Source organism: Entelurus aequoreus, linkage group LG06 (assembly GCF_033978785.1).
Source record: "Entelurus aequoreus isolate RoL-2023_Sb linkage group LG06, RoL_Eaeq_v1.1, whole genome shotgun sequence".
NCBI lineage: Eukaryota > Metazoa > Chordata > Actinopteri > Syngnathiformes > Syngnathidae > Entelurus > Entelurus aequoreus.
Genome location: NC_084736.1, coordinates 61,448,615 through 61,460,928, shown reverse-complemented (window position 1 = coordinate 61,460,928; position 12,314 = coordinate 61,448,615). Strand labels below are relative to the sequence as shown.

The 12,314-nt window shown below is 37.4% G+C and overlaps 1 protein-coding gene across 6 annotated transcripts in view; it reads left to right on the top strand.

The window, feature by feature from the left end:
• The window catches only part of gapvd1 (GTPase activating protein and VPS9 domains 1), a 52,029-nt gene that overhangs the window by 11,605 nt on the left and 28,110 nt on the right, over positions 1-12,314 (top strand). For 3 of the 6 annotated variants that reach the window (XM_062051128.1, XM_062051123.1, XM_062051124.1), the window contains exons 2-8: positions 6,162-6,378; positions 7,716-7,983; positions 8,070-8,642; positions 8,734-8,817; positions 8,898-9,032; positions 10,261-10,453; positions 10,998-11,078. In XM_062051128.1, coding sequence (XP_061907112.1) covers positions 6,194-6,378; positions 7,716-7,983; positions 8,070-8,642; positions 8,734-8,817; positions 8,898-9,032; positions 10,261-10,453; positions 10,998-11,078 — 1,519 coding nt within the window. In that variant the 5' untranslated portion in view covers positions 6,162-6,193. The remainder of the gene's footprint in view (positions 1-6,161; positions 6,379-7,715; positions 7,984-8,069; positions 8,643-8,733; positions 8,818-8,897; positions 9,033-10,260; positions 10,454-10,997; positions 11,079-12,314) is intronic. The other 3 variants (XM_062051126.1, XM_062051127.1, XM_062051125.1) reach the window with 1 other exon arrangement.

The following is a 12,314-nucleotide window of genomic DNA, read 5'->3' as shown; positions in this document are numbered from 1 at the left end:
ACCTGTGGACAGTTTAGAGGCTTAATTAAGTAATGCAGTAATTAACTTAAAATACCTTTCTCTTGAACTTTTTTTTTTCCCCTTACTTTTTTCGAGTGCCAATTCCAGGGTCAGGTCAGGTCAGGTGCCCGACCAGCTGTAGTGCTTATGCTGACATTCATGCGCATGTTTTTCCAAAATAAAGCATAGAGGACATTTTTTATGAATTTTTTAAAATTTTCAAGCTAGTGCCAGCTAGTGCCTGTATAAACAAGGTGGCGCCTGGATTAACAAGGTGGCGCCCGAATGTGTGGCACGACGTCACACCCTCTCTGTACTTCTGTTTGTGTTGTTTGTGACAAATCTCTCAACTCACATCAACTCTCTGCTGGTTTATGATCGCCAAGCACTTTTAGACATCAAATTACATGTTGAGTCACTGGCTAACTTTAAACTGGGTGGTCAGAAAACCTATCTCCCCCCCAGCTTACCTTCTGTGTAAATAGGCTCTTCCTGCAAGACGACGACGGTGCAGATGCCAGGGGAAAAACAGCGGCCGCCTGGTCAAAACGCCAGGTGGCTATGACAGATGAATATCCCCATTCTTTTTAAAAAGGCCAATGCCTGCAAACAACTGCCAGCCCCTCTTTTTCTAGCTGTGAGCGGTGTATATTTGTGTTGTTTCACTCCAGCCCCCTACTGTGTGCAGTGATTTACCGCCCACCTAAATATAACAAAACATTTTAGAAATGGCTTTTCTGAGTTTTTGTCAAGTGTGGCACTTAATTTAATATAGACGTAATTGTTTGATACCTCAACGTTCATGTCTGCTGTCCTCTAAAGCTGCTCTCTAATTTATATACTCTCCTGAAGAGCAAGGAAACCATTGAAACAGGCTTGTAGGGATGAAATAGCCTCTGTGTTTTTTCCTGACCTAACCTGTGTGTATATAATTATATATATATTATATACACACGTTAGGTCAGGAAAAAAACAAACGTGTGTGTGTGTATATATGTATGTATATATATATATATATATATATATATATATATATATATATATATATATATATATATATATATATATATATATATATATATTAGGGCTGCAACTAACGGTTAATTTGATAATCGATTAATCTGTTGATTATTACTTCGATTAATCGATTAATAATCGGATAAAAGAGACAAACCACATTTCTATCCTTTCCAGTATTTTATTTAAAAAAAAACAGCATAATGGCACCATACTTATTTTGATTATTGTTTCTCAGCTGTTTGTAAATGTTGCAGTTTATGAATAAAGAATTATTTAAAAAAAATATATATATATTTTTAAAGCCTCTGCGCATGCGCATAACATAGATCCGACGAATCGATGACTAAATTAATCGGCAACTATTTTTATAATCGATTTTAATCGATTTAATCGATTAGTTGTTGCAGCCCTAATATATATATATATATATATATATATATATATATATATATATATATATATATATATATATATATATATATATATATATATATATATATATATATATATATATATATATATATATATATATATATATATACTACCGTTCAAAAGTTTGGGGTCACATTGAAATGTCCTTATTTTTGAAGGAAAAGCACTGTACTTTTAAATGAAGATAACTTTAAACTAGTCTTAACTTTAAAGAAATACACTCTATACATTGCTAATGTGGTAAATGACTATTCTAGCTGCAAATGTCTGGTTTTTGGTGCAATATCTACATAGGTGTATAGAAGCCCATTTCCAGCAACTATCACTCCAGTGTTCTAATGGTACAATGTGTTTGCTCATTGGCTCAGAAGGCTAATTGATGATTAGAAAACCCTTGTGCAATCATGTTCACACATCTGAAAACAGTTTAGCTCGTTACAGAAGCTACAAAACTGACCTTCCTTTGAGCAGATTGAGTTTCTGGAGCATCACATTTGTGGGGTCAATTAAACGCTCAAAATGGCTAGAAAAAGAGAACTTTCATCTGAAACTCAACAGACTATTCTTGTTCTTAGAAATGAAGTTTATTCCACAAAATTGTTTGGGTGACCCCAAACTTTTGAACGGTAGTGTGTGTGTGTATATATATATATATATATATATATATATATATATATATATATATATATATATATATATATATATATATATATAAAACACGCACTTGTGAAAGTGGTGACTCTAGATCTTCTTCCGAGGGAAATCCATTCATAGCTCATCACTATGTGTTTAATTCTGCATAACCAATTACATTTGTCAGGCACATCAAGTCGAATGCTGTGGTTGTCTATTAGCTGTTGTACACGGCCATTGCCTTGCAGCCATTCACATTCTTAAAGCAGTTTTAAATGATCTAATAGTCTCTTTCCCCTTCCAGAATCCAAACTGTGTTTGCTTCGTTAACAAGCCACAAGAGACTATTTTGCAAAGTATTCTCCAAGTAATGATTCAAATTTCATGATGTTGTGCTCAGTTTGCTTGCCATGGCTTTCTGTAGCTTAATAAAGGTAAAACATATTTACATATTCTCCAATTTAGTGATTCAAGTGCTTGTGTGTTCTCTTCCTTATATTTTATGACATGGTTGTTGTTGTACAGCTCTTTTTCTTAAAAACATAAATTTTTTAACATTTGTGGCCGAAAAGTTGAGTAGTAACTTTTTATTTTTTGTATTTTGTTACTGTACCGAAAATGAGCTAAACAGTGAATTGTTACGCCCCTATAAAATGACATACAATCTCAGTATTGGGCACAGATGGTATCTCGTCCTTCAATTGTCGATGTGACCTTTTTTCTCTTAGGTTTTATGTCGTTGAAAAAATGTTTGTATTTGAATTTAATTTGAACACCTGGCCTTAATTTTCGATAGGGAACTCTCCTGAAGGAATCAATAAAGTACTATCTATCTATCTAGTAAATAGGGACTGGGCAGAAGGTGTGGTTACTGTCACAAAACTGGCATTGCTCCAGCCTTTCAATCATGTGGATTTCAAGACTACAGGGGAAACATGGTAAAATAAAAAAAGTTAATTTAAGGATTACAGGGACAGGTGTAGGGATGATACTCGAAACCGGTTTTCCCGGTTGTTTGATAAGAAAAGAACCGAGTCCTCGGACTCGAATCCCTTTTTGAGAACCGGTACCCGTTATCGAGACATATAGATATAGTAAAGGAAAGGAGTTGATTCTTTATTCGAATCCCGTCCCGACCAGAAATGCTCCGTGGGACATCACAATAAATGACGTCACGTAGCTCAGTCATTAGGCGCAGATAACGAAAGCAGGAAAACAATGGACGGGAAAAAGGGCTCCAAGGTGTAATAAAGTTCAAAACAAAAGCTATAATCCATCGAATAACTTTACTGAGAGATTTTAGCAGGGTAAAACACATGACGAACACTTTTACGACCAACCGGAAACATAGCAACGCACCTCCTTTACGGCAGCTGTCGCAACGTTCTTAAAACAACCGCAGCACATACATATATATACAACATATCTCCCTTTTTTAACTTTTGTTTTTCTTTCCTTGTAAACAAAACAAAATCACACTTCAGCGTGGCAACATGCAACACTTTTCGGGGCTACCGCGCATGCTCGTAACTCCCGTTGCATGCTGGGTAGTGTAGTTGTTATATTCTCTAGCTCATAACATTTTTCCCCCATAAAGAAATAATGTTAACTCAATAAAGTGTATTTCTTTTTTTTAGCTTTAACTTTTCATTTATTAGCATTTTAACCACAATTGCAAATAACTTTTCTCTTCATAGAATGTTCTTTCAATAAAGAAATAAAGTGCAAAAATGTCAAAGCATCATAACAAACAGTTATGTCAAATAGCAGCAGAAGTGCACTTTTTGGAGAGCTGTATTATTTTCAGTTTTGTGCCCAAGGGACTGATTTTATTTAACACTATATTATTATTTATACACCTATAGTGATCACAGAGACAGGTTGTTTTTGTGTTACTGTATATATTTGTTTCTCTGAAAAATCCCACTTAATATACTTTGGGTAACAACAGTCAATATTTATTTATTTTACTTTATTTTTTTAGGTGGGTAACAGTCAATATTTATTTATTTATTAGATTTTATAATAAAAGTGAGCTTTTGTTAAACCAAATATGGTGTGTTTTTTTCCATATACAACAACCTATCTGGACTCGATAAGAGAATCGATAAGGAATCGGTTCGATAAGAGGATTCGATAATAGGCTCGAACTCGATAATTCCTTATCAAACATCATCCCTAGACAGGTGTCAATCTAAAGGCCCGTCATCATTTTATGTGACCCCTTAAGACCTGGAAATAATGCGTGTCAATAAAATACTTCAACTTTCTAGAATCTAGATCAGGGGTGGGCAATTAATTTTTACCGGGGGCCGCATGAGCAACCCGAGCACTGCTGGAGGGCCACATCGACAATATTTCAATTAAATTTTGCTCAATATTATTTTTGATATATACCGTAAGATAAATAATAATAATAATAATAATAATAATAATAATTAATAATAATAGTAATACTTCAACATAGTGTATGTAACAGCATTCCATGACTAATATAAATAAATTAACATTAATAATAAATGACAGTAAAATAAGCACACGTATGACTGAGGAGTCATAGTGTAACTTTGTGTGATGTTTGAGTTGTCCGACTTTTTGTGTGGCCATAAACGCACCAGTGGTTTAGTGCTATGCGTGTTGGTGACAGATGACAAGTTGGTTTTGGCCTGGTTTGTACGGCTGAAAATGACTAGTTTTTCGAGATAGAAGTGTTTTACTTATGTTTTTGGTGTGGTTATGGCCGAATATAAACAGTTTTGCTCAATAAAGTGATTGATATAATTCCTGGCCTCGAAGCATCTCGATAGACGTTACAATAATTGAACGGTGTTCAATTGAACAGTGTTGACGAACACCGTTAGGGCCGCTTGTTGTCACTGTCACTCAAAGTTGCATTGCAAAATTACATAGAATAAATATGTTTATTTTGTTTAGAATTCAGATGGGATTTGATTTGGTGCGCGGCATATATTTGCTGCGCGCAGCAGACGCTTGAGCAGTGCGCAATTGCGCAGGCACGCACCTTAGAGGGAACGTTGCATGGCAGTCCATGTCTTGTTGGAAACACGCCATTCTTCATCAACTTTTCTCTTTTTAGCGTCTCGGGTGTAAACCGTGCATCACTTGTCGCTGCATGTGCACCTTCACTCGCAGGTTACACACTGACACGCCCATAAATAATAATTTTCAAAATAAAAGCAGCACAGTTGTATTGCGCGCACGACATAGATGTTTTTTCAACTTTATTTTGTAATTAATGATTGCAGCTGTTCACATTCACTCACAATCACGCACACGCATACGTCCACACGGAAGTAATACAAATAACGATTTTCAAAACAAAAGCAGCACCGTTGTATTGCACACTCGACATAGATACTTTTTAAAATGTATTTTGTAATTTATAATTGGCCTCACGCGGGCCGGACAGGGACGCACAAAGGGCCGGATGCGGCCCGCGGGCCGCAGAATGCCCAGGTCTGATCTAGATGGATGTATTTCAATTGTGATGCATCTAAAAATAGATTATTTCCCCCACCTCTACTGACTAATATGAAGCGACCTTCTGAGGGCTATCGTGACTGCGATGTGGCCCACAATGAACATTAGTTTGACACCCCTGCATTAGATGAAGGATGAATTGCAGAATCACAAACAAACAACTCAACATATGTATGGCAATGAACGAAACGTAACCAACTACCATTACATGAGTTAGTATGTGATGAAGAGAAGGAGTAGAGAATAATAGTCTTCCCTTTTCCCTTCATGCAAATCTCCTGATGTTAGCATCCCTTTGACATTTCTATTATTGTCATTACTTTATATTTATTTATTGCAATGTGTCGCAGCATGCTGTGACTGCATCATTGACTCTAATAAGTTCTCACATTTGTCTATGATAAGGATATTCTAACATGTATTTGTCATTAACATTGTGTTCTACTAAAAATCTGTACATTTATTTTTGAGTGACATTCCTCTTTTGTTATATAATTTGGATATTAAACATTTTCAATGAATAACACATTTCTTCCAGATAATCTAAGTTATCTTTCTCATCCACTGTGTCGTAGCTCTTTGCCTCAATCTGTGTGAGCGAGGGAAGATGGTGAAGCCAGACATCCATAATCTGGCCCACCACCTGAAGCAAGAGCGGCTTTATGTGGCATCAGAGAAGCAGCTGATCCAGAGGCTAAACAGTGATGTCCTGAAGACAGCAGAGAGGCTTTACCGGGCGGCCTGGATTGCCAAGCAGCAACGGATCAATCTTGATCGTCTCATTCTCACCAGGTCAAATAAACCTTTAGAATCTTCACTTAATAAAATATAAATTGTTATATTGTGATATGTATTTTGTTGACACATTGTAACTGTGTACCACAAATATGACAGCGATTGGCGAACGAACGCGTCCTCAATGCAATGTAGCATATATGTAGCATTGCTAGCGGCTAACGTCCCCCCACACGGCAAAGCCACTTCCAGGCCAGCAATCCTCGCCAAGATGGCGACAATAAAAACACGAAATTTCTTACAAATATCACTGGAAGACGAGGATGAGCTAAAAATGCTACACTACACGCTGTAGGAGGATATGCTAATTTATTTACATGTTCTACAATTTAGGGGATTAAAGTGGCTTGTGAAATGTGCATTCACTTCCTTATATACTATGACATGGTTGTGGTTGTAAAGCTCTTTTACTTAAAAACATCAACTTTTGAACATCTGTGGCCGAAAAGTTGTGAGTAGTAACTTTTTATTTTTGTTGTTTTGTTACTGTACCGAAAATGAGCTAAACAGTGAATTGTTATGCCCCTGTAAAAGTATATACAATCTCAATATTGAGCACGGATGGTATCTCCTCCTTCAATTGTAGATGTGATCTTTTTTGTCTTAGGTTTTATGTCGTTAAAAAGATTTTCGCATTTGAATTTCATTTGAACGCTGATACTACAGTGGTTAAATAGATTTTTATTCATAATCAATTTATGTTGTTTTTTTATTGTTTGCGAACTTGGGAAATACGCCCCTGGACATGGGAGAGCTTCAAAGGAAACAAAACAGGATTTAAAATAAGATCCAATAGTAGGAAATGGCTGCACAAGCCATGTTGTGGCTTGTGCAGCCCTTTGAGACACTTGTGATTTAGGGCTATATAAATAAACATTGATTGATTGATTGAAATAACCAAAACATTTATTTTATATTGTTACACATGTTAGGTGCTACATTTCTCACTGAGCATGTGTGAATGACGTGGTGGTGAAGCAGAAGTGACATGGTTGTTTCGCAGGAGTGAGCCTTTGTTGTCGTGTTGCAGTGGTTGCAGTAAAGTCATTAAAACGTACATTTGTTATAGTTATTAACCAACAACACCGCCATCCTGTGTTTTTGTTTAATTATAATTGTGATCAAAAATTGATACATTTTTTATGTTAAAATCCTAAGCCTTATGTCAAGACTTTTTTTTGTCCCTGTCGTGTGTGTGAATGTTTTTATGACCATTTATTTTTTTAGGTATTTTTATTTGTACTGCACTGATGGATGGTACTACATTTTGTTATTAAATACAGTGACAATAAAGTGACTCTTTTATGTTATATTCTATTCTATTGTCTTCATAGTGTGGAAGCCTCTCCAGCTGAATGCTGCCAACATGCCAAAATGCTGGAAGACACACAGTTTGTTGATGGCTACAAGACTCTGGGCTTCCATGAGACCATGTATGGTGAGTTCCTGGCCCGGCTGAGGGAGAACCCCCGACTGGTGGCATCGTGCTTGGTGGCAGGAGAGAGGCTTAACCAGGAGCACACTCAAGGGGTCATCCACACCGTCTTCACCTCACTTTATGGAAACTGTATCATGCAGGAGGATGAGAGCTACTTGTTACAGGTTTGGTCTACTTCTGTAGTTATTGCATAACCAGTTTAAATGTATCTATGATTAAATACAATTGTTGGGATTTTCTTCTTGACTAGGTGTTGCGGTACCTAGTAGAGTTTGAGCTAAAGGAGAGTGACAATCCACGGCGACTACTGCGACGAGGCACCTGTGCCTTCAGCATCCTTTTTAAGCTCTTCTCGGAGGGCCTTTACTCAGCCAAACTCTTCCTCACTGCCACCCTCCACGAACCCATTATGCAGTTGCTGGTGGAAGATGAGGACCACTTAGAAACAGACCCAGGCAAAGTGACGGAGCGCCTCACTCCAGTCCAGCAGGAGCGCTTAGGAGAGAAGGGCTCTGAGGGCTACAAACAAAGAGTGCAGTCTGCTGTGGAGACTAATGAAGCGAAGCTGGTTGCTCTCGTCAACAAGTTTATTGGTTACTTGAAGCAGAACACCTACTGTTTTCCCCACAGCCTTCGCTGGATTGTGTCACAGATGTACAAGACCTTGTCATGTGTAGAACGTCTGGAGGTGGGTGAGGTTCGTACCATGTGTACGGACCTACTGCTGACCTGCTTCATCTGTCCGGCGATTGTTAACCCGGAGCAGTATGGTATCATCTCTGATGCTCCCATCAATGAAGTGGCTCGTTTCAATTTAATGCAGGTAAGTGGCATGGTAAAAAAAAAATCTAACATTTTTAGAAGCCACTTTGTACTGACCGTCTATTTAATGCTTTATCTTTTCATTGATTCAGGTTGGTCAGCTTTTGCAGCAGTTAGCAATGGCTGATGATGATGCAGACCCTAGGCGGAAAAGCTGTTTGTCCAAATTCGAAAAAGTAGGAGTTTGGTTTCCTATAAAGCAAATGATTGGTAATCATTCAAAGTAATTCATTTTTGTACTTCTTGTTTTATACAGAGTTGTGTTGCTGCTTTTCTGGATGTTGTGATTGGTGGAAGAGCAGTGGAGACACCACCAATGTCCTCCATGAATCTTCTAGAGGGTTTAAGCCGGACTGCAGTCTATGTTACACATCATCAGCTGATAGCACTGGTAAATTATTTAGCTGCTGCTCCATGGCGCAAACTATAAGGTGAAAATTATTTGAACAATTATTCAGACCTGAAAAAACGAGTCTTTTTTAGCATGGCAACGTATTACACTGAGGTTTCAAATTATCGCAATAATTACGATTAATTATAGTCGTGTTTAGCGCAATGTATTTTTTAATCTCCAAACTTACTATCTCTATGCCTGCACATTTCCTCGCTCTCTTCTTGTACTTGACTGAGAGTAACAACGCTACCACTATGCTACACAAAGGTAATATGCACTTCGAAAAAGAGGTCTCACTCTGTCATGAAACCTGACTGGTGATGGTAGTGACTTTAAATACTGGGATAAGATTAATTATATCTTACAAATAATGTAAAATATTCATAATGAATTTAAAGAAGTATCAAAAGTGGTTTGTATGAGTTTGATAGACATAACGTACATTTCTGTATTAGACAATATCTAGATAAATGGTGTCACTTCCGGGTGTTTTTTGACACACATTAAGCTGCCTTTAAACACATCTATATATCAATATAGGGATATATTACATGTACAATGGTGTGTACATTATATTTAAAACCAGAGCACACTTACATGGAGGAACTTAAACACTTTATATAGACTTGATGTTTTATTTGAGTAAATAAGAGACTGCGTCCGTTTTAAAAACAATACTTTTCTTTCTAAAGCCACTTTTTTTGTTTAAATACTTATTTTAATAATATTATAATAAATACAAATTCTAAATTGGGGGCTTTTTTCAAAACATTTTTGGTGACATTAAAAAAATGAATTAGTTAGATTAATTAAAGATCATAATTAATTAATCATTCATTTTTTCAATTGCCTGACAGCACTAATTACTCAGTTTGGCTGAGAATTGAGCTTCGTCAGGTCAAGTGAAGGTACATTTTAATCTTAAACATACCAAGGCATGTAGTGCTATCATCCACACATTCCCTGTGATTCCTGTTGGTTTCTGTGAATAAGCCTTATACAGTCAGTCATACAATTTGAAATAAAATTTAATACATTTGAATTCTTACAGACTACCAGGGTTTGTAATGTAAAATGTTTTTTAGGAACTATCTCTAGAAGTTGTTCAGTTTTAACACCTTCATTGCTATCCGCTAATTAATGTATATCTCTTGCAGGCTTTCTAAATTTTTCTTGTTTAGAGTGTGGTGAATTCAACAAAGAATGCAATTCTCTTCATGCTCAGGTGGATTTTGTGCGTGGTGTGATGGCTGGGGACCACCTTCGGGAGGAGGAGCACATGGCCCTGGAAACCCTGTTGGCCAATGTACCACAATCACAAACTGTGAAGAGCAATAGTCTGGAACTTACCCCTTCCAACACCCCGCAGCTCTCCCCTGCTAGCACTCCTGCCAACAAGAAGAACAGACTCCCCATAGGTATCTATCTTTTACAATTTATTTATTGGTGTACTGACTATGATGCAACCAATACAGTCTTGATGTGCAGATCTAAGGGGCATTTTGCTCGCATGCGTCGAAACGAGAACTGAAGGATCAATTATAATCTTTCTAATGAGAAACAAAATAAACAAGCAGGGCAGTGATGGCTAGTTAGAGGCCTTTGTTTTTATAGAGAGTTAATGAGCTTCTCAGCTTGTTATGAAGATAATTAGCATGGTCTGGATTGGGGCTCAATTACAGAAATGACACCCAATTAAATTACCAAATATAAATGAACTCAACTGTGATTGGAATGGGTGGAAAAGATGCTCTGACTACCTTCATTAGTATTTTCAAGACAAACGCTTCTGTGGCTACTCCCTTTCAATTAGAACTAAACCACTTGCTTCTGAAATATGATCTTAACACCCAATCTTGCTACCGTACTTGAAATACTTTTAAATCAACGTGTGAGAAATATTCTGTGCTCTGTATTCTATCTTGTTCTTTTTTCTCTCCTGTGCTGCCAATGAATCACCAGGACAACACTTAGCTGCTATTACATCCTGGGACCCCACAGCCTCCTCCCTGTCTGCTCACATTCCATTAGTAACCCCTTTTGGTGGGTAACCTGTTAGTTGCATTGGACATGGAAGTTATTCATCTCAAGCAGGGGTGTCAAACTCATTTGTTTTGAGGGCCACATTTAAGTTATGGCTGCCTTCAGAAGGCCGCTAGTGACAGTAAAGATATATGAATATAAATGTACAATTTCCTCATGATAATATTGCACAATAGCCTATGCCAGGGGTGTCCAAACCGTTTGATCAAGGGTCGCATAATTTAAAACAAAAGTATGCAGGAAGCTGCTTTAATACGTTTTGTACATAAAAGATGCAACAATGTACATCAGTCAACGCTAAATCAGTGGTTCTCAATCTTTTTTCACCAATTATAAAACTTGGCTCTCCAAATACCATAATGACCAACATTTGAATACAGTAGTGTAGTAAGCCTAAGTACTCATTAAAAGCAAGGCAAAAGTCCTATTCACAAGTATATTTAATATGTTTGGCCACTGTAACATTAGTTTGAACAGTAACATTGTGTTTGACTATAGGAAAATAAAACACCGTAATTTACTCAAGTGATTATTTGGTGTACCACCAGATGGAGCCCGCTTACCAAGTTTGAGAATCACTTTGCTAAACTATTTGGGGAAAAAAACATTGTTCGCGCTGCCATTGTGTTGTAGGTGACAAAGCAAAAACCAACATTTCTGATAAGCTGCTACTTCTTTCCCAGACGTTGAAACCTGTGTTTTATAAAATGCTGCGGATAATTTATGGAATTTCCGGGTTCACAAGCCTCACATGGAACCAACAAATTTAGCCTCGTCACATCAGACCAATGAAATTGCCGAACGGGTCACAGTGGACCAATAAAATTGTTCAGATGAAATAAAACGCACAATGAACTCTCCCTCATTTTGGAGAAGACACGACAAAATGCTCACAACTCGCCCAAAGCCATCAAAAAAAGAAATGGCTGCTGCACGGAACGAAAATCCACTACCACCAAAAACGGGCTTTGAAAGTCCAGACCGCCGTGCGTGGAAGAAGAAGGCACAAGCCCAGAGGCAACCCGCTGCTGAACGAAGCAACCAGGAGTTCCTTCAACTGAAGAATATGGCCCCAGCGCACAAGAAGAAGGAGAAGAGGAGGAGGATGAACACCGCACTCACTGGTAGGCTGTAAGAGCGCTAGACACACTATCTTTTGTTACATTTGTGAATGAACACAAGCGCAAAACAGGTGCACTCTACAGCTCGGAAGTTATTGTAGTTGCTCGATATATC